The sequence below is a fragment of the Bos grunniens genome, chromosome 4 (genome assembly GCF_055505025.1).
Source record: "Bos grunniens cultivar Pamir isolate PY7600 chromosome 4, Bosgru_T2T1.0, whole genome shotgun sequence".
NCBI classification, from domain to species: Eukaryota; Metazoa; Chordata; class Mammalia; order Artiodactyla; family Bovidae; genus Bos; species Bos grunniens.
Genome location: NC_141168.1, coordinates 39,207,797 through 39,231,278, shown reverse-complemented (window position 1 = coordinate 39,231,278; position 23,482 = coordinate 39,207,797). Strand labels below are relative to the sequence as shown.

At 36.6% G+C, this 23,482-nt stretch overlaps 1 protein-coding gene across 8 annotated transcripts in view; it reads right to left on the bottom strand.

Annotated features, from left to right (window-relative positions):
* Positions 1-23,482, bottom strand: part of CDK13 (cyclin dependent kinase 13) — a 125,555-nt gene that overhangs the window by 63,785 nt on the left and 38,288 nt on the right. For all 8 annotated transcript variants that reach the window (XR_015162291.1, XR_015162292.1, XM_086395992.1 and 5 more), the window contains exons 3-5: positions 21,514-21,684; positions 19,988-20,127; positions 17,951-18,121 (exon numbers count right to left, since the gene is read on the bottom strand). Coding sequence is in view for 6 of the 8 variants with exons in the window: in XM_086395992.1 (XP_086252118.1) it covers positions 17,951-18,121; positions 19,988-20,127; positions 21,514-21,684 (482 nt within the window). In the remaining 2 variants the exon portion in view is untranslated. The remainder of the gene's footprint in view (positions 1-17,950; positions 18,122-19,987; positions 20,128-21,513; positions 21,685-23,482) is intronic.

Below are 23,482 nucleotides of genomic sequence, written 5' to 3'. Positions count from 1 at the left end.
CCTTACCCTTTACCTACTTTCCTACAGATTCCTTTTAAACTACTGACAATCCTCTTGCCATACATCACCTCCTAATGGGCACCTACACATTCTAATCTATGTACGTTACCTCTAAATTTCAACACATGAGGCTAACTCTTTATTTCCTGTAACTCAAAGAAGGAAGTCATTACTAGTTAAGATTTCGATTTCTTTCCTTTAAAAGCACTATTTGTGTTTTATTGATGTAATAACTAAAAGCATCTTCCTATAACTTTTACTGATCATGCAAAATTCACAATCCTGAAAGGTTCATTTAGTTATTCTGAAACAGAAAACAATACAGTATTTGTTTCATAAATATTTTTCTCAATTCAACTCAACAAATACTAAGCAATAACATAAGAAAAACACCGTGAACAACAAAACCAGATCGCAGGATACTTTCCGTATAAATCACTAAAAAGATGAACAGTCAAGATGGCCATCATTAAAAAGTTTACAAATAATAAATGCTGGAGAAGGTGCGGAGAAAAGCAAACCCTTCTCCACTGTTGCTGGGAATGAAACTGATGCAACCACTCTGGAGGAAGGGGCCAGAGGTAGTATTGATCATCAATGGCCAGTAAGTTAATAATCAATTTTGGCTATGTAATGAAGCCTGCATAAAAACAAAACAACAACAACAACCAAAAAAACGGGGGCCAAGGGTTTTCAAGAGTTTTCCCCTTTAGGGAAGCAATATGCCTCCCTGTGTACCATGCCAGACCCTAAGCTTCACAAAGACAGAAACTCCCCCTTTTGGACCCTCACCATATGTATCTGTTCATCTGATTGTTGATTCGTATCGCTTACTGTCAAGTTGTAATAAATTTGTAATCCAATGAATAAATGAAGTTTCCTGAGTTCTTTGAGCTGTTATACCAAGTTAAATGAACCCAAGGAGGGGGTTGTGGAAACTTCTGATTTATAGCTGGTTGGTCAGAAGTGCTGGTAACAACCTGGGATTGTGACCAGCATCTGAAGTAGAGTGCAGTTTTGCGGGACTGAGCCCTACACCTTTGGAATCTGCTTCTAACTTCTAGTAGACAGTGTCAGAATTGAGACACCACACCAGCAGGGTGCTTTAAGACCCTACACACACACACACACACACACACACACACACACACACACACTGGGTCCCACAACCCTTTCACAAAGGTTACTCAGATTTATCACTGCCCTGCTTTTTTCTCCCCTTTGAGGAATGTGTCCATTTCCTCTAAGTTGTTGAAATTATGAATATAAAGTTGTCATAATTCCTGTATCATTTTAACATCTGTAGGGTTGGAAGTGATATTCCCACTTTTGAAGTGATATTCCCACTTTCGAACAATCACATATTGGTTTTATTCTACAATGTGAGAGACCTGGGTTCAATCCCTGGGTTGGGAAGATTCCCTGGAGAAGGAAATGGCAACCCATTCCAGTACTCTTGCCTTGAAAATCCCATGGACGGAGGAGCTTGGTCCAGGCTACTATCCATGGGGTCACAAAGAGTCAGGCACGACTGAGCGACTTCACTTTCACTTTCACTTTCACTTTCAATCTATTACCATATTTGTTTTCTATTTCACTGATTTCCACTCTTGATTTTCTTGTTTTTATTTACTTGGAGATTAATTTGTTCTTTTTCTAGATTCCTAAGATTGCAGTTTAGATCACTGTGATATGGATCATATACAAACAAGACTGGCCATGAGTTGATAATTGGTAAAGGTGGGCCATGGGTACATGGAGTGTTATTTCATTATACTATTTTTAAATTTATGCATAGATTTGATATTTTACATTATACTTTTTAAATAAAACAAATAAACCTTTTTCTGAAAAAAAATCAATGTTGGAATTTTCATTAGAGTTGCCCTGAATTTGCAGACTACCTTGGGTAGTATTACTACCTTACAACTATTAAGTCTTCTAATCCATAAACACAAATATCTGTAATTTATTGGTGTCCTTAACCTCCTGCCTTGTAATTTTGAGTGTAAAACATTTTCATTTCCTTGACTAATTTATTCCTGTTATTCTTTATGATGCTATTGTAAATAGAATTGTTTTCTACATTTTTTAATTCATATTTTTCACTGTTAAGAGTATAGAAATGCAACTGATTTTTGGATGTTGATTTTGTTCCCTGCTACTTTGCTGCATTCATTAATTCTAACTGTGTGCATGTGTGTGTGAAACAGAGTTTTCTACACATAAAATCATGTTATCTATAAAAAGACATAATTTTATTTCTTATTTTCCTATTTGGGCATCTATTCTTTTTCTTGCTCTGGAAATTCTATCACCATGCTGAACAGAAGCATCAAAAGCAGGTACAGGTATATCCCATTTTTAGAAAGTTCATTTTACACCACTTTGCTTTTTATAGAAGACCTACATTAGTATCTGTTTTCACTAACTGTAAGAGGAGTTTTACTGTTACCAAAAAAGGTAAAAAGCAAAAATAGCATTCAGTATTGATTTTACACTGATCCATTACAGAGGCAGAATGCACTCTGAGCAATGAGAGTGGCACTACCAAGCTCCTTCCCTCGCAACTATACTCACAGTCTTAGCATCAGGCTGCCATAGCTGTACTTTATCTCAATTTATTTTTTGATTTTATTAGCAAGATGTGTCCTAAAGTAATTGTTTCTTCCCTTTACACCATTCACTTACAGAAGGCTTCACAAGATCCCTCAGTTTTCAGATAGCATGGGGAAACTATAGTCTTGTCTTCTACGTGATTTTAGAAAAGCTTTCAGTCTTTCATCACTAAGCATCATGTTAGCTGTGGAATTTTCATATATGCTCTTTAATATGTTGACACAGTTTCCTTCTATTCCTAGTTTGTTGACTGTTTCTATTATATAAAAGTGCATTAAATGGCCAAATGTTTTTTCTCTTTTTGAGAAATAGAGACTAAGAGACTAAGACAAATTTTTAGTCTCGATTATGATGATTTTTTTTCCCCTTTATTGTAATAATATATTACATTGATTTTAATACACTGAATCATTTTTGCAACCCAAGAATAAATCTCACTTGATCATAGTGTATAATCCTTCCAAAACATTGCTGAATTTAGTCTGTTGAATATTCATCAGAAGTATTATTCTACAGTTTTCTTGTAGTCTTTGCCGAGCTTTGGTAATAGAGTAATGCTAGGCTTAGAGAATGAGTTTGAAGTATTTCTCCTGTTAAATTTTTTGGAAGAGTCTGGATAGGATTAGTGTTAATTTGTCATTAAATTTTTGACAGAAATCATCAGCAAGACCATCTGGACCTGGGCATTTTTTGTTGAAAATTTTTTTATGTGTTGTGAAATATGAACAAAATCTGTACTTAGTTAATAATACTGTATCACATGTTAATTTCCTGGGTTTTTTTTTTTTTTTTTTCAGCAACATGGTATCTCTTTATATTCTCAGAATTGGGTTAGAAGTTTCAAGCCTTATTCAAATTTTTTATTTAAAGATAACTAACATAATAAACTTCCTAGATTTTTAACAGCAATATTAAATGCCGAAATATATGGAATTGTATCAAAGTTCGAGTGAATATAAATTATAAATCTAGCAAACTATTCATACTAACTCAAACAAGTGGTATCAAAATGTCATAAATATTTTGGCTAGGCAAAAATTCCTCAGTTTTCTGAAACATATATTATACATACTATTTATATACATATATATTTATGCAAAATCTTTTATACTTTCTTGATAAAGGGTTGAGAAAGAACATCAAAAAAAAGAGAGACAGAGAACCTGGAAAACAAAAACTAAATGAAATGGGAACACTGAATATGAAATACAAAAAGTGAAACAAACTAGATAAAAGTAAAGTCATACAGTCCAATTCTTCTTAAACATGGCTGCTCATTAGAAACACATCTGGAACCTTGGAGAAAGAAGCAATACTTGGGCATTTGTATTTTCCAAAATTTTCCAAGATAATCCTGATATGCATCTGGATTTTTAGAAGTGATTACAGGTTTTTCTATTAAATGCTAGTTTCAGTGATAAAGAATTCAATGATTTTCTGTTGACCAATCATAACACAATGGTACTAAGCGAATAGTTACATAATCAAAGAAAAGATTTTATCAATTTTCACAATCAATAGCCAGGCAAAAATCAAAAGATAATTATAATTGCAAGCCATAATGGAAACATGACTAACCTAACAAGAGAAAATAATTACATACAATTTAAGGGGTTATGTAGAGTGATGTGGTAAGTGGAAGTGCATACATGCACGTTTTCATCCACACAGCCAATCTAGGTCTTTTGATTGGTACACTGAATCCATTTACATTTAAGGTAATGATCAATATTTATCATCCTATTACCATTTTCTTAATTGTTTTGGGGTTATTTTCTGTAGGTCTTCTCCTTCTCTTGTGTTTCTTGGCTAGAGGAGTTCCTTTAGCATTTGTTGTATATAGCTGGTTCGGTAGTGTTGCTCTCCTAACTTTTGCTTGTCTGGAAAGCTTTTGATTTCTCCATCAAATCTGAACTACAGCCTTGCTAGGTAGAGTATTCTTGTTGTAGGTTCTTCCCTTTCATCACCTTAAACACATCATGCCATTCCCTTCTGGTCTGTAGAGTTTCCGGTGAGAAATCAGTTGGTAACAGTATGGAAGGTCCCTTGTATGTTACTTTTTGTTTTTCCCTTGTTGGTTTTAATATTTTATCTTTGTCTTTAATTTTTGTCAGTTTGATTACAATCTGTCTCATTGTGCTCCTCCTTGGATTTATCCTGCCTGGGACACTCAGCACTTCCTGGACATGATTGTCTATTTCCTTTCCCATGATAGGGTAGTTTTCAGCTATTATCTCTTAAAATATTTTCTTGGGTCCTCTCTCTCTCTTCTCCTTCTGGCACCCCAATAATGCAAATGTTGTCCCAAAGGTCTCTTAAGCTATCTTCATTTTTTTTCATTTTTTCTAAATTCTGTTCTGTGGTAGTGATTTCCATCATTCTTCTTCCAGGTTGCTTATGTGTTCTTCTGCCTCAGTTATTCGGCTATTGATTCCTTCTAGTGTAACGTTCATCTCTGTTTGTTTGTTCTTTAGTTCTTCTAGGTCTTTGGTAAACATATCTTGCATGTTCTCCATTCTGGGTCATCTTCACTACCATTATTCTGAATTCTTTTTCTACAATGCTGCCTATCTCCACTTCATTTAGTTGTTTTTCTGGAGTTTTACCTTGTCCCTTCATCTGGGACATAACTCTCTGCTTTTTCATCCTAATTAACTTTCTGTAATGTGGTTTTCGTACTAGCAGTTATGGGAACGTGGTTCCTCTTGCTTCTGTTTAACAGGAGATGAGGCTAACAGGCTTGTGTAAGCTTCCTGATAGGAGAGACTAAATGGGAAAAACTGGGTCTTGCTCTGGTCGGCAGAGCCTTGATCAATAAAGCTTTAATCCAATTATCTGCATATGGGTGGGGTTTCCCTCCTTCTCTGTTAGTTGTTTGGCCTGAGGTGACCCAGCCCTGGGCTCTATGGTAGGGTTAATGGCAAACTCCAAGAGGAATTACTTCACAGGGCACCTTCCAGGACTGCTGCTTCCAGTGCCCCCATCCCCACAGCAAGCCACTGCTGAACCACACCTCTACATGAGACCCTCCAACACTAGCAGGTAGGTCTGGGTTCAGTCTCCTGAAGGGTCACTGCTCCTTTCCCCTGGGTCTTGGTGTACACAAGATTTTGTCTGTGCCTTCCAAGAGTGGAGCTTCTGTTTCCCCCATCCTGTGGAAGATCTATCTGTAATCAAATCCCACTGGTCTTCAAGCTCAGATTCCCAGCTGGATCCCCAGGCTGGGAAGCTTGACATGGGGCTCTGAACCTTCACAACAATGAGATAAGTTCTTTGGTATTACTGTTCTCCAGTTTGTAGCTTGCTCATCCAGCAGGTATGGGATTTGATTTTATCATTATTGTGCCCCTCCTACCATCTTATTGTAGCTTCTTCTTTGTCTCTGGACCCGGGGTATCTTTTCTTGCTGGGTTCCAGTGTCCTCCTGTTGATGGCTGTTCAACACCTAGTTGTCACTGAACCGGAAGTCTAGAGATTTTTTTTTTAGTACAGATGCATCTCTTTAATAGTTATATGTCTATTTAGATTTTCTATTTCCTCATGATTCTTGGTAGGTTCTGAGCTTTTATGAATGAGTGCATTTCATCTAAGTTACCCAATTTGTTAGTGTAAGTACTTCAATCCTTTTAATGGCAGAGTAATACTCAACTGTATAAATATAACAGACTTTGCTTATCATCAACTGATTCACATTTGGGTTCTTTACACTTCGGAGCTACTGTGAATTATCCTGCTATGAACATCGGTATACAAGTTTTTGTGTAGACCCTGTTTTTATTTCTACTGGATATATCCTTAGGAGTAGAAGCTGTTCTGGGTCACATATAATAATCTGAGGAAATTCCAGGCTGCTTCTCAAAGGAGTCCACTGTACTATTTAGAGTCCACCAATAATGTACGAGTCTTCTGATTTTTCCACATCTCCCCCTACACTTGTTATTACTTATCCTTTTAATTATGGTCAACTGATAGTGTGAATAAGGTGGTATCTCATTGTGGTTCTGATCAGTATTTCCCTAATGACTATGATCTGGAACATCTCTTCATGTGCTTATAGGCTATTTGCATATCTTCTTCAGAGAAATGTCCACCGAAATCCTTTGCATTTAGTTCTAAGAGTTCTTTATATAGTCTAGATACAAGCCTCTTATCAGATATATGATTTATATATTTCTCCCATTGTGAGTTCTCTTTTCACTTTTCCAATGGGTCCACCAAAGGAAAAAAGTTTTAAATTTTCATCGAGTCCAATAAATTATTTTTTTCCTTTGGTTTCTCCTTTTAGTGCCGGAACTAAGGTGGCTTTGGCCAATCCAAGGCCATGAAGTTTACTCCTAGATTTCCTTCGAACAGTTTTATATGGTTTTAGTTCTTATATTTAGGTTCCTGATCCATTTTCCGTTAATTACTGTGTATACTGTGAGAAAGGGGTCCAATTTCATTCTTTTACATGTGGATAGACACCCACTTGACCCAGCACTAATTGCTAAAAAAACTTATTTTTTTCCATAGACTTGTCCTGGTATCTTCATAAAAAAAATCAACTGACCATAACTAAGAGGGTCTGTTTCTAGACTCTCAATTGTATTTCACTGATCTCTATATTTATCTTAAAGCCAGTACCACACAGTCCTGATCATTCTAGTTTTGTAGTAATATTTGAGATCACTTTGTAGGAGCCCTCCAATTTTGTTTTTCTAATTTTTTTTTTTGCTTTACTAGTTCACATTTTGAATTTTCATATGAATCTTATGATCAACATGTCAGTTTCTGTAAGGAAGCCAGCTGGGATTCTGAAAGAGACTGAATAGAATACGTACATCAAACTGGGGAGTATTATGAATCTGATCCAATGTCTTGCATTGATTTAGGTCTTAATATTTTTTCAATGATATTTTGCAGTTTTCAGGGTACTGCTGCTGCTGCTAAGTCACTTCAGTCGTATCCGACTCTGTGCAACCCCATAGATGGCAGCCCACCAGGCTCCCCTGAGCCTGGGATTCTCCAGGCAAGAACACTGGAGTGGGTTGCCATTTCCTTCTCCAATGCATGAAAGTGAAAAGTGAAAGTGAAGTTGCTCAGCCATATCTGACTCTTAGCAACCGCATGGACTGCAGCCTACCAGGCTCCTCCATCCATGGGATTTTCCAGGCAAGAGTACTGGAGTGGGGTGCCATTGCCTTATCCGTTTCAGGGTTCAGTTCAGTCACTCAGTCGTGTCCGACTCTTTGCGACCCATGAATCGCAGCACGCCAGGCCTCCCTGTCCATCACCAACTCCTGGAGTTCACTCAGACTCATGTCCATAGAGTCAGTGATGCCATCCAGCCATCTCATCCTCTGTCGTCCCTTTCTCCGGCTACCCCAATCCCTCCCAGCATCAGAGTCTTTTCCAATGAGTCAACTCTTCTCATGAGGTGGCCAAAGTACTGGAGTTTCAGCTTTAGCATCACTCCTTCCAAAGAACACCCAGGGCTGATCTCCTTCAGAATGGACTGGTTGGATCTCCCTGCAGTCCAAAGGACTCTCAAGAGTCTTTTCCAACACCACAGTTCAAAAGCATCAATTCTTCGGCACTCAACCTTCTTCACAGTCCAACTCTCACATCCATACATGACCACTGGAAAAACCATAGCCTTGACTAGACGAAGCTTTGTTGGCAAAGTAATGTCTCTGCTTTTCAATATGCTGTCTAGGTTGGTCATAACTTTTCTTCCAAGGAGTAAGCGTCTTTTAATTTCATGGCTGCAGTCACCATCTGCAGTGATTCTGGAGCCCAAAAAAATAGTCTGACACTATTTCCACTGTTTCCCCATCTATTTCCCATGAAGTGATGGGACCAGATGCCATGATCTTCATTTTCTGAATGCTGAGTTTTAAGCCAACTTTTTCACTCTCCTCTTGTGATCACTCACCTAGAGCCAGACATCCTGGAATGTGAAGTCAAGCGGGTCTTAGAAAGCATCACTACGAACAAAGCTAGTGGAGGTGATGGAATTCCAGTTGAGCTATTTCAAATCCTAAAAGATGATGCTGTGAAAGTGCTACACTCAATATGCCAGCAAATTTGGAAAACTCAGCAGTGGCCACAGGACTGGAAAAGGTCAGTTTTCATTCCAATCCCAAAGAAAGGCAATGCCAAAGAATGCTCAAACTACCGCACAATTGCACTCATCTCACACGCTAGTAAAGTAATGCTCAAAATTCTCCAAGGCAGGCTTCAGCAATACGTGAACTGTGAACTTCCAGATGTTCAAGCTGGTTTTAGAAAAGGCAGAGGAACCAGAGACCAAATTGCCAACATCCACTGGATCATGGAAAAAGCAAGAGAGTTCCAGAAAAACATCTATTTCTGCTTTATTGACTATGCCAAAGTCTTTGACTGTGTGGATCACAATAAACTGTGGAAAATTCTGAAAGAGATGGGAATACCAGACCACCTGACCTGTCTCTTGAGAAATCTGTATGCAGGTCAGGAAGCAACAGTTAGAACTGGACATGGAACAACAGACTGGTTCCAAATAGGAAAAGGAGTACATCAAGGCTGTATATCGTCACCCTGCCTATTTAACTTCTATGCAGAGTACATCATGAGAAACGCTGGACTGGAAGAAGCACAAGCCGGAATCAAGATTGCCAGGAGAAATACCAATAACCTCAGATATGCAGATGACACCACCCTTATGGCAGAAAGTTTCAGGGTACAAAGGCTTACAATTTTTTAGTCAATTTACTCCTAGATATTTCATTCTTTTTAATGCTAATGTAAGTTTTCTTAATTTCACTTTAGACAGTTCACTACTAGTGTAAAGAAAAACAGATTTCTGTATATTGATCTTCTGCCACCTTGCTGACTGCATTTATTAGTTCTAACAGATTTTTAGTGGATTACACAGAATATTCTGTACTGTGTATACATGCAAACACACACACACACACAAACTGATTAGAGTTGGTTTTACTTCCTCCTTTCCAAATGGTTACTTTGTGTTTCATTTTTTTACCTAATTGCCTTGGTAATGTTGAATAGAAGTGGCAAGAGCAGACCTCCTTATCTTTCACAGATGCCCTTTAACAAGTGGAGGCAGTTCCCTTTTTTTCCTATTCTGTTCTATTGCTGCCCTACTTTTCACAGCGTATATGGACACAAACTGTCTGGAAAACAATGTGGTTATGTGTCAAGAAATTTCAAAAGTTCAAATCCTTTGACCTAGTAATCCCATTTCTATAATGAAGTTAAGGGAATAATCAGATGCAAATAAGTTTTATTCAAAAAGGCATATGGACTCACTGACTGCTAGAATTATACGTGCTTATTATACAGAATCTTTTATCACTCATTACTTCATTTCTCATCAAATCTATAATTCAGAACTTGTTAGGACTTTTTCTAGCAGATAAATTTCTGTTTGGTTAAAGGTATATGAAAAGCTACAATAACTACTAGAATTATCCAATATAACTCTTCAGTATAGGAAACTGTAGTTGAAATGCCTGCAAGAAATAAAATGTGGAACAATGGAGGAATGAAATATGGTCTATCCAAGTGACACTATTCCAATAAAAAAGCAAGTTATTAATGACAGAAGCAGAACTTCAGTTTGGGAATAAATAATCACATGTATAGAGAAAAGAGATATTAAGAAAATTACAGAAAATTTCATTAGTGATAATATCTGGGTCATTTTATTCTTTATGTGTTATTTCCCAAATTTAAACCAGTAAACACCACTTTTTTAATCAAATAAAGTCTAGTATTTTTCTTTCTCCTCCTCTGCCTCACTTTAAAAAGTTGCTGTTGTTGTTCAGTCCCTAAGTTGTGTCCAACTTTGCAACACCATGGATTGCATGCAGCACCCCATTCTTCCCTGTCCACTACTCCTGGAGTTTGCTCAAACTCATGCCCATTAAGTCGATGATGCCATCCAATCTTCTCATCCTCTGTCGTCCCCTTTTCCTTGTGCCTTCAACCTCTCCCAGCATCAGGGTCTTCTCCAATGAGTCAACCCTTTGCATGAGGTGGCCAAAGTATTAGAGCTGCAGCATCAGGCCTTCCAATGAGTATTCAAGGTTGATTTCCTTTAGGACTGACTGGTTTGATCTCCTTGCAGTCCAAGGGATTCTCAAAAGTATACTCCAGCATCACAGTTCAAAAGCATCAATTCTTCAGCACCCAGCCTTCTTTATGGTCCAACTCACATCCATACACAGCTACTGGAAAAACCATAGCTTTCACTATACAGACCTTTGTCAGCAAACTGTTATCTCTGCTTTTTAATATGCTATTTAGGTTTGTCATAGCTTTTCTTCTAAGTAGCAAGAATCTTTTAATTTCGTGGCTGCAGTCACCCTCCATAGTGATTTTGGGAACCCAAAAAATAAAGTCTGTCACAGTTTCCATTTTTTCCACATCTATTTGCCATGAAGTGATGGGGCTAGATGCCATGATCTTAGTTTTTTGAATGCTGAGTTTTAAGCCAGCTTGTTCACTCTCCTCTTTCACCTTCATCCAGAAACTCTTTAGTTCCTCTTTACTTTCTGTCATTAGAGTGGCATCATCTGCATATCTGAGATTGTTATTTCTTCTGACAATCTTGATTCCAGCTTGAGTTATCCAGCTCAGCATTTCTCATGATATACTCTGCCTCACTCAAAAAAAGTTACTAATTCTAAACAGTAGTAGTGCTACACAAAAAGAGGGTATAAGATCTTAAAACTCTGCATCCCTGGTCTAGATACCTTAATTGGAAATTTCACATAAAATATCAGATACAGATAAACATCTGAGACAAGTTTTATCTTTTATATGACAAAATTAATACCATACTACAGGCAGTCCTCCAATGTAAGAGACACAGGAGATGCAGGTTCAATCTCTTGGGTTGCAAAGATTGCCTGGAGTAGGAAATAGCAACCCACTCCAGTATGCTTGCCTGGAAAATCCCATGGACAGAATGGCCTGGTGCGCTAAACTCTACAGGGTCACAAAGAGTCAGACACTACTGAGCACATACACAGCAGCATATAAAAAATTTAAACTTACAAATGACTTTCAATCCTGCATCAATAACCTGCTAGACACTGCACCATCACATGAAAATTGTATTTTTAATACAACAACCAGTTTATTACTTTTTTAAGTTGGGAAAAAAGAAGACATAGTATAGAGATGGTACGTGCAGACTCTTTAACAAAGTTTCTCCTGCTTATTAGATAAGATTCCACAGCCTGTATTTAAATTCTTTCACTTCTCTTGAAAACTCACCACCTACAACTGAAATTTTAACGATTACAAATTAACAGAGGAAAATTTCTAGGCAGAAATAAGCTTGTCATTCATGTATCAGTTTGATCTAGTTCTAGCAAGCACTGATCTGTCTGGTTCCCAGAAGCTCAGTTGATTCACAGACCAGATGTTTTTCTTTCCCTTGTATATCTCAAGCACTGTTCATTAGAACTTACTGATTTGATGGAAATATTCTATAGTCAGGAAGATGCACTGGAGAAGGGATAGGCTATCCACTCCAGTATTCTTGGGCTTCCCTTGTGGCTCAGCTGGTAAATAATCTGCCTGCAATGTGGGAGACCTCAGTTCGATCCCTGGGTTGGGAAGATCCCCTGGAGAAGGGAAAGGCTACCCACTCCAATATTCTGGCCTGGAGAATTCCATGGACTGTGAGTCCATGGGGTCACAAAGAGTCAGACACGACTGAGTGACTTTCACTTTCTTTCAACCTATAGCTTCACCATCCAAATTGCAGCCAGTAGTCACATACAACTATAGAGCACTTGAAATGTCGCTAATGTAACCAAGGAACTCAACTTTTAATTTTATTTAACTTTAATTAGTTTAAATTCAAATAACCACATTGCCTAATGGATCCTGTATTGGTCAGCCCAAGTCTTGAACTGGCACAGTGTGTGGAATGAAAAAAATGACCAAATCAATCAATAATCAATAATTCTCTCATCACAAAACCAATGAAATATCAGCATGTGTGCATGCTCAGTCATTTCAGTTCTGTCTGACTCTTTGTGACCCTATGGACTGTAACCCAGCAGGCTCCTCTGTCCATAGATTATGATCCACACAGTCAAAGGTTTTAGTGTAGTCAATGAAGTAGAAACAGATGTTTTTCTGGAATTCTCTTGCTTTTCCTGTGATCCAAAGGACATTCGCAATTTGATCTCTGGTTCCTCTGCCTTTTCTAAATGGAGCTTGTAAATATGTTAAGTTCTCCATTCATGTACTATTAAAGCCTAACTTGAAGGATTTTGAGCATTACCTTACTGACATGTGAAATGAGTGTAACTGCACAGTCGGTAATTTGAATGTTCTTTGGCATTACCATTCTTTGGTACTTGAATGACAATGATCTCTCCAGTCCTGTGGCCATTGCTGAATCTTCCAAATTTGCTGGCATATTGAGTGCAGGACTTTGACAGTATCATCTTTTAGGATTTGAAACAGCTCAGCTGGAATTCCATCACCTCCACTAGCTTTGTTCATAGCAATGCTTCCTAAGGCCCACTTGACTTCACACTCCAGGTGACATTTTGCCATAAGCATTACTAAACTGTTTTCTTGATCTTCAGGAAAACTCCAAATTAAAAAATTACTCAATTCTCTCATTAAACAAATACTAGTATTAACTGTAATATAGCTAACAATTTACACAAAGTAATTTTAATACTGGTTTGTTTATCCAGGATATTATGTTAATTTTAAACATGAAAATACTATTTTGCTATATTGATACTATTATTTCAGTCTTTGTTTTTAACCTGAATACTAAATATTTACATTTTGATATGGAGAGCAAATCTTGGGCTTCCCTTCGGTGGCTCAGACGGTAAAGAATCTGCCTGCAATGTGGGAGACCTGGGTTCGACCCCTGGGTTGGGACGATCCCCAGGAGGAAGGCATGGCAACCCAAACCAGTATTCTTGCCTGGAGAATCTCCATGGACAGAGTAGCCTGTCGGGCTACAGTCCATGGGTCGCAGAGAATCAGACACAACTGAACGACCAAGCACAGCACGTGGAGATCAATAACTGAAGTTTTTACTTTATACTTCATATAACTGTAAAACAAAAAGTCTCCTCTAATCAGAGAATTATAAACTGCATTAAAAATTTTAATTGAACATTATTAAATTCATTCAGAAAGTATTCTGTAAATTCATAATCCTCAGTTGAAAGAAGAAAATAACAAAGCAAAGCTTTTGCTGCAACATAATTCATAGCTTAGTTGACGTTATGAACAGGGAAGCATGCACACAAGAGTACTAAAATTGAAACAAGTAATTGCATCCCACCACAGAAACTAAAGATCTAGAGGTACAGGAAATGTTTTCTTATACCTCACATTAAAAATAAAAAGACTATAAAGGACAAAAAGTTCAAAGATTCCCTCAAAAATAATTAAAAAGAAACGGAATTGCTTAAAGATGAAAAAAGAATTAGGAAAAAAATTCAGAATTAGTCTCTCCTGCATTCCTTCAGTTAATTCAGAAAAAGCTCCTTTAGCCTCTCTGTGATCCTGCACAAAAATATACAGTGAAACCACTTAATGTTGTTTTCTTAAGGACACTGTGGTGGAAAGTGGGAAGACCAGCCATGTATAGTTCAGTCGTTCAGCTGTGTCCAACATTTTGCAACCCAATGGATTGTAGCACGCCAGGCTTCCCTGTCCATCACCAACTCCTGGAGCCTTCTCAAACTCATGTCCATTGAGTCGGTGATGCCATCCAACCATCTCATCCTCTGTCATCCCCTTCTCCTCCCGCCTTCAATCTTTCCCAGCATCAGGGTCTTTTCTAATGAGTCAGCTCTTTGCATCAGGTGGCCAAAGCACTAGAGCTTCAGTTTCAACATCAGTCCTTCCAAAGAATACCTGGACTGATTTCCTTTAGGATGCACTGGTTTGATCTTCTTGCAGTCCAAAGGACTCTCAAGAGTTCAATATCACAGTTTAAAAGCATCAATTCTTCCGCACTCAGCTTTCTTTATGGTCCAACTCTCAACATCCATACATGGCTACTGGAAAAATCATAGCTTTGACTAAATGGACCTTTGTCTGCAAAATAATGTCTCTGCTTTTAAATATGACGTCTAGGTTGGTCATAGCTTTTCTTCCAAGGAACCAGCATCTTTTAATTTCATGGCTGCAGTCACCATCTGCAATGATTTTGGAGCCCAAGAAAATGTCGCTGTTTCCATTGTTTCCCCAAGTATCTGCCATGAAGTGATGGGACTGGATGTCAGAATCTTTAATTTTTTGAATGTTGAGCTTTAAGCCAGCTTTTTCATGCTCCCCTTTCATTTTCATCAAGAGGCTCTTTAGCTACTCTTTGCTTTCTATCATAAGGCCAGGTAAGGCCTCACTAAACAACACTCAGGTAGAGACCTAGAGAATGAGAAACTAGCCTTCAAACCGTGTGTGTGTGTTGGGGTCGGAGAGGTATTTGCCAGTGTAAAGAAAGGCTGCAGGGCAAAGAAGTACACTGGCCTATCTGACCAAACAAGCAATGTGACTTGAGTTTGGTGAGCAATCAGAAAAACTGATTTGGGCTGGGTTTGGGAAAATAAACAAGGATGTGATCCACAGATCAGAAAAAATATGAAGTCCAGGATACGTTACAGGAAAAGTACTATATTAACTTGGCTATAGTACAAGATTAATAAAAAACAAAATTTGTCAACACCCTCACTCATAAAATCTTAATTCTCACTACATAGTAAGAGAAATATTTCCCTTTAAAGGGTGAAGAAATAACAGGCTCAGAAGGGCTAAAGACCTTATTAAAAAGCTAAGTCTCTAATCTCAGACATTCCAACCAAAGTCAAACAGGTCTCCTTTCTACTACACTGTAAGAAATAATGAAAACTAACATGAAAAAGGCAATCTGGGTTGAAAGTCAGGCTAAGAAATTAGCTTTATTATGGGGAAAAAACTAATGAAAGTGATGTCAATTAAAAAGATGATTCTGATGATCTCCATAAGAAATACAGACTACTTTCAAACATAGGTTCCTTCCTAAGAAATGGTTACTATATATAACATCAATCATTTTTATACTTTGGTCCCTAGAAGAATAAGATAGTGGATGTGTATAGCTGTGGACGGGAGGAGGCTAAGAATCATGCTCAATCAGAACATACCTACTTTAACCTATTTTTTTGAAAACGAATTCTACTCTTTGAAAACCATTTATCAGGGTGTCAATCTTGGTTTCAAAATCTTACTCTGAAGATCTAAAACCTATTGGAGGGAGAGCATTTCTTTTACCCATCATATATCCTGTAATAACTACTTTTTAACTACTTCAAAAAGCACGCTAGTGTCTTTTCAGCTCTTTTTGCTAAAAGTCAACCATATACTACTATAGTTTATCAAAAAGCAATTTCAGGTTAAAATTTTTGCCTCCACACTTTTAGAAATAATATATATGCCTGCCATAAACTTTACTTGTAAGTTGAGGCATTTTAACATTAAAATTGTAAGGTAAATATAGTCTAACACTGCTACTATAAACTGCTTCTCAATCACTAAAAAATAAAGACTAAAAATTATATAGCATAGATATAGATATGCTAGATAGCATATTAAAAAGCAGAGATATTACTTCGCCAACAAAGGTCCATCTAGTCAAGGCTATGGTTTTTCCAGTGGTCATGTATGGTTGTGAGAGCTGGACTGTGAAGAAAGCTGAGCGCCAAAGAACAGATGCTTTTGAACTATGGTGTTGGAGAAGACTCTTGAGAGCCCCCTGGACTGCAAGGAGATCCAACCAGTCCGTCCTAAAGGAGATCAGTCCTGGGTGTTCATTGGAAGGACTGATGCTGAGGCTGAAACTCCAGTACTTTGGCCACCTCATGCAAAGAGTTGACTCATTGGAAAAGACCCTGATGCCGGGAGGGATTGGGGGCAGGAGGAGAAGTGGATGACAGAGGATGAGATGGCTGGATGGCATCACTGACTCGATTCACTTGAGTTTGGGTGAACTCCGGGAGTTGGTGATGGACAGGGAGGCCTGGCGTGCTGCAATTCATGGGGTCGCAAAGAGTCGGACACGACTAAGTGACTGAACTAACTAAAAATTATATATTGAGCCCCCTCCAAAGCAAATATTACTAGTGAATGCTTTACGTGTAATACTGGTACTAAGTATGCTTTGACATTTACTTAGGTGACTCAAAAACCAGTAAGGTAATACATGTAAAATAATTCAACACAGCTATTTTTAAAATAGAGTTTGACAACCAAACTGAAAAATGGCAGAAGACATAAATAGACATTTCTCCAAAGAAGACATATAGGTGGCCAACAGTCACATGAAAAGATGCTCAACATCACTAATTACTAGAGAAGAGCAAACCAAAACTACCGTGAGGTACCTACCTCATACCAGTTCAAATTGACCAGCATTAAAAAGTCTACAAATAACCTGCTAGAGAGGGTGTGGAGGAAAAGGTTGTCCTGCACTGTTGGTGGGAATATAAGTTGGTGCAGACACTATGGAAGATAGTATGGAGGTTCCTCAGAAAAGTAAAATAGAGTTACCCTATGATCCAGCAATCTGATTCCTGGGTATATATCCAGACAAAACTACAATTCAGAAAGATACGTGCACCCCAATGTTTACAGCAGCACTATTTACAACAGCCAAGACATGGAAACAACACAAATGTCCACTGACAGATGAACAGAAAAGAAGATGTGGTATATATACATACCACTCAGACACAGAAAAGAATGAAATAATGCCATTTACAGCAACATGGATGGACCTAGAGATGATCATACTAAGTGAAGTCATACAAAGACAAATATCATATGCTATCATTTACATGTAGATCTAAAATGTGACACAGTGAACTTACCTACAGAACAAAACAGACTCACAGACATAGAAAACAGACTTGTGGTTGCCAAGAAGGAGGGGAGATGGGGGACAGAAAGATTGGGAATTTGGGATTATCAGATGCAAACTATTATAAATACAATGGATAAACAACAAGGTCCTACTATATATCACAAGGAACTATAGTCAATATTCTGTTTATCATCACATGAAATTCATATCAGAATATGGAAAAGAACATATATAAATGTAAAACTGAATCACTTGTCTATACAGCACAAATTATTACAACACTGTAAATCAACTATAATTCAATGAAATAAATTTTTAGAAAAAAATTTAATAAGTTTGATATTAAGGCAATGGTTTTACTGTACCTAATAAATACTTAAATAATCAATACCAAAATATATAAATTAGCAACATCATGAATACAGAGCTGATTATATAAATATGCACACATACCTTTATCCTTCTTAAAGTCCAAAGCATCTTCTTTATCGGTCACTATTTCCTTCATATTGATAATACTCTGGTGGGTAAGCTGCCGGAGAATTTTAATTTCTCGAATTGCTGTAATAGGAAACCCTTCCTTTTCATTATCCAGGCGCACTTTTTTTAAGGCTACCATTTCTCCTATTAGAAAAGTAAATAAAATCAGGTTACCAACTAACAAAACCAAATAACATTTTAAACTTTTATTTTTTTCTTTTTGGCTGCGCCGGGCAGTTCATGGGAATCTTAGTTCCCCAACCAAGTATCAAACCTATGCCCCTGCAGAGGAAGCTTGGAGTCTTAACCACTGGACCACCAGGGAATCCCCCTATTTTTAATTCATAATTTCAGTTCCTACCTCTTGAAATTACAACCCACAAAATATATTTTGGTTTCCAATATACCAAATTATAAATTTATGGTTCAAAAAGTCTCTGGTTAAATAAATTATGGGGTATTTATCAAACTACAGAATACTATATAACTGTTAAAAAGGATACAGTAGGTCCAAATGTATTGTTATTTTATGATAAGATGCATAAATGAAAAAAAGCAAGATAATGAGGGTTGATACATTATACTGCCATTTTTTTTTTTTTAATGAAGAGGGAACACTAAATATACACCTAATTTGCTTATACATATATAAAATCTCTCTAAACAGATGCAAAAACTCTGGACATTAAACAGATAAGAAGATATGCTCATATATATTAACTTGTCCAAAGATGCACAGTTATCTAGTACTGAAACTGGGACTCAAAATCTGGTTTAGCTGTCTCCAAACTATGTGCTCTTCCCTCAACACTAAATGATTTCATAATTTACATACAACTAAGTTTTGTAACAGATAATCTAAGTATTGAAGTGTTAGTCACTCAGTCATGTCCGACTCTTTGCAACCACACAGACTGTAGCCCGCCAGGCTCCTCTGTCCATGGGATTCTCCAGGCAAGAATACCAGAGTGGGCAGCCATTTCTTTTGCCAGGGGATCTTCCCAATAAGGACTGAATCCCAGGTCTCCCACTTGCAAGTGGATTCTTTACTATCTGAGCTACCAAAAAAGCCTGGTGTGTGTACTGAAACACACACACAGAAATCCTATTTTAAGAGAAAATTCACTATAACAAGTTTGTTCATTCCACTTCTTTGTAGGAAAAAAGAAGAATTCAGTACTTATAAATTTTCCAAAGGAAGGACATTTTTACTTTTAATCATTAAAACTTAGTTGATTCTTTTAAACAGAACTCTAAAATACAGTATGATTCCTTGCTTTATAATTCAATTTCTTTTGATAATGCAGAATCATCTTTATAAACATTACTTTATTGCTGCATGCTATAACTGACTTCAAAGTTTCTATGCATAAGGTAGTCTCCCTTATACTAAGTGGCCTCAAACATCTATACTATTTTATATATTGGTTTATATCAACAAGGAACTATAAAAATTAAATACTGGTTCTAAGCACTATTTATTAGTAAAATATATGATGACCTCTAATATAATTACTTTTTCCTCTGCTCCAAGACTTTTAAAACTTTCTCTCAGGTGACTCATTACAATCTGAAAGACTACACTGCTAAATCTGGCCCCAAATAAAGGATAATTTCTACAGAAAAATAACTTGGGGGGGGGGCCAAAATATAGGTGTCACATAAGTCTTAATAGAACAAAATTTACTAATTAAGGTCAAGGTACTTTCCATCTGATTATTAACAACATAAAATTTTACTGAACAAAAAAATCTAAATCCCCCCATATTACACAACATAAATACTAAAAAAAAAAATTTTTTAACATATATATGTGTACACCTTGTTACCTGAACTCATATCTTAACGTTAGTCTATATATAAAATGAAACCAAAAACAAGATGAAACAAGAGCATGATAAATTCAAGTTTAACTTTTTCCTGAAACTTCCTCAAGTTATACATTAGAAGAGAAACATGAATTAAGTACATTCCATAGACCCAAAGATCCAAAATACTTGGCATTCTTACCAGTGTCTTTATCCCTGGCCTTGTAAACTTGTCCATAGGTGCCTTCTCCAATAATTCCGATGATATCAAATTTATCCACGCAGCGTTTTCCCCAGTCAATATCTTTCTCTTTGATTTCACCAAAGCGAGGCCCACATATTCTATCAAATATAGTTCTGAAGTTTTTATATACAATCAAGCAAACTGAATAAACTATTTAATACGCAGTATCCACCCTCCACCCAATTTTAAATCTTTTATTTCCCCTCACCTTTGTATATTAGTGATCATCTAAGACAAGTAACACTATGAGTTGGTACTATAAATCTTCATGAAAGTCAAGTTATTATTTCTGCATACTGACTTTCCTTCTGTAGACTAACAGAATAGGAAAGAGAAGTAAAGTGTTTATGAAGGACTTTCAGAAATACAATGTAATTTTTCAGTGAGTGGACCAAAGCAACACCAGTCCAAAGAGTCAAAGCTCTCTAATCAACCACCAGAGTGTTTTCTTTTTCCTTCACTGACAACAAATCTATACGTACTTGCTTTCAAAAGTCAAGTTTAAAAATCCGAAAATTACCACAGATCTAACTATAAAGCATATTAACATATAAAGCATATTGAGACTTATGGCTCAATAAAACTATCTTAAAAACAGAAGCACCAGAAAGACTTCAGTCAAGAGAATATAGAAATATTAATATAATCATCCCTTAGGAATCCACACTTTTTAAAAAGTGTGCATTATGTATACAACAAATATTTGACGCTCACCAAGAAGATATGTAACTCTGTAGTATTTTAATATTCTGGCAGGTAATAGTATTTAAGTAATTAAGCTACAATACTCAAGGACAGACTATTTTAAAAGTTTTCTAGCTTTCTACTCTACACTAGAAAATCACTTCATATTCTTATACTAGACACTACCTGAAACAGCAATTCTAAAATCAGATCTAACTCAAAGGCTTACTCACACTTTTCTTTGGTTAAGTTAAAAAAAAAAAAAAAGGAATCGTTCTCTTCTCCTTAACTGATGAACAGGTTACAAGGGAAAGAGTTATCTCTAGGCACTTACTTGAAGCTAATTTAGGATACAGATTTCAAACCTTCTTCCACTCCACCTCTTGCAAAATGAAGAATATATTAGTTATGGGAGCAAATGGAGCTAAAAGGAAAGGAAAACATAGCAGCTCGCCCATTTCTAATTTTGTTTGGGCTCACTGAATGCTGACTTCCACCTTGCCCAATTTCAATATTTCTGTCATTTAAATATATTAATTATAGAAGTTTTCTTCAACACATATAATATCCCAAGAAATCAATACATTACAAACTGAGAAAAAATTGTGGTTTTATTAGTCACTTTAAGTAAGAACTCAGGCAATTATGAAAAAAATTTCCAAAGCTCCAATAAAATTTATTCATATACTTAAGCTGAAAAAATACACTTTTTTAAAGTCTTAATTTTATATTTTATAATTTTTTTTCTGATGATAATCATCTCTGGCCAATTTAAGAGCAGGTAGAAAGCAAGCACATACTTAGGCCTCCTTTTATTATGTAACTGTGTTGCTGTTTTCTTTTCCTCTGGACTCTTTGAGAGATCATCTCCTCCTGGTAGCTCAGGGGGCAGTGGTAAATCAGCAAGTAGACATCGCAGTTTCTTTTCTACTTCTTTTTTAACCGCTTTTACTGAAATATTTCCTCGCAAGCTAAAAAGGAATCATGAATAAACACAGAGTTTATTTCACTGAGAAATAAAAATACATTTATGAAATATGCAATGGCAAAAGACTAGTTTACTTTCCAGCTATATTCAACTGCAAAATACAAAATTTAGGAATAAAAATGATACAGAATTATATTTTAAAAAAATGGAAAACTAAGAAAAATATGGAATTCAGTTACTAATAATGTATGAATATTGGTTCATTAATTGTAACAAATGTACCATACTAAAAACACTGTTAGTTGTTAATAATGAAACCGAGTGCAAGGTATATGGTAACCCTCTGTAATATCACTGTAAATTTTTGTAAATACTAAAACTGTTCTTTAAAAATGTTTCTTTTTTAATGATACAGAATTACTATAAAACTATAAAACTTAAAGCCAAGCAGTCATGCTTTACAGGAAAATTCATTAGTTTTAAAGCATTTGGTTTGATTCTGGTAGAGAGAGAAAAAGCCATTTTGTTGTAAGAAATAAACCACATGCTATTATTTATCTTGCCTATTTAAATAACCCCAGGGAACTAATTTAGGGCTTCCCAGGTAGGTCAGTAGAAAAGAATCCACCTGCCAATGCAGAAGATGCAAGAGACCTAGGTTTGATCCATGGGTCAGGAAGATCCCCTGGAATAGTAAATGGCAACCCACTCCAGTATTCCTGCCTGGAAAATTCCATACACAAAGGAACCTGGAGGGCTACAGCCCACAGGGTGGCAAAGAGTCACACAGGCCTGAGCACGCACACGAAGAACTGATTTAGCTTCATTCCTTTTCCGAATAAATTTTTCTTGAATTGGACAACGATTCTTTTTTTTAAAGTTTTTTTAAGATTCTAGTTTATCAGAATTACAGTTGAAAATTAAGCTCAGTTTTATACTTTTTATGAATATATTAAGGGCTCTGATTTTTTTAAGTATATGTTAACCTGGTAATTATTTTAAACCTCCCAGACATTACAAATATAACACATTGGAATAGAATCTTAAAATGATAATAAAATTTGGACTTCACATACTTCCATTTTATATATAGAATTTTATTTATTTATTTTTGGTTGTGCTGGGTCTTTGTTGCTGCATGCAGTTTTCTCTACTTGCGGCAAGCGGAGGCTACCCTGTTGTTGCGGTCCACAGGCTTCTCATTGCAGTGGCTTCTCTGATTGCAGAGCACAGACTCTAAGGTGCTCAGGCTCGGTAGCTGCAGCTCCCAGGCATAGAGCACAGGCTCCATGTTGTGGCACGCAGGCTCAGCGGCTCTGTAGCATGCAGGAGTTTCCCTATCAGCGATTGAACACTGTCTCCTGCACTGGCAGGTGGATTCTTTACCACCGAGCCAGTAGAGAAGCCTTACTTCATATACTTTCATGACAGTTATAAGTCCCAGAATTTAAAAAATCTAGTGAAACTAAACTGCTGTAGTCAGAAATGACTACTGATGTTAACAACTTGTCATTTTACTTAATTATCACTTCTCCTACTTACGTTGAACATTAATATTATTGTACAATAAGTATATGGATCTTTTAATACCATCTGATAAAAACTATCAATAAAATTATGACTTTTCTTCACAACACCAAGTTACTTACTAGAAGGTAATCTCTAATAGGGAAAAAAAGCTCAAAAGGAAATTGGATTGCAGTTTTATTTCTATAGTAATGGTGTCATGCAACCTACTTTTCAATTTTAATGTCCCACCATTTAACAAATATTCACTGTACATGTCCATGTGCTAGGTGTTACATAAAACACTACAGTTTAACAAGAGAAAAAAATTCACA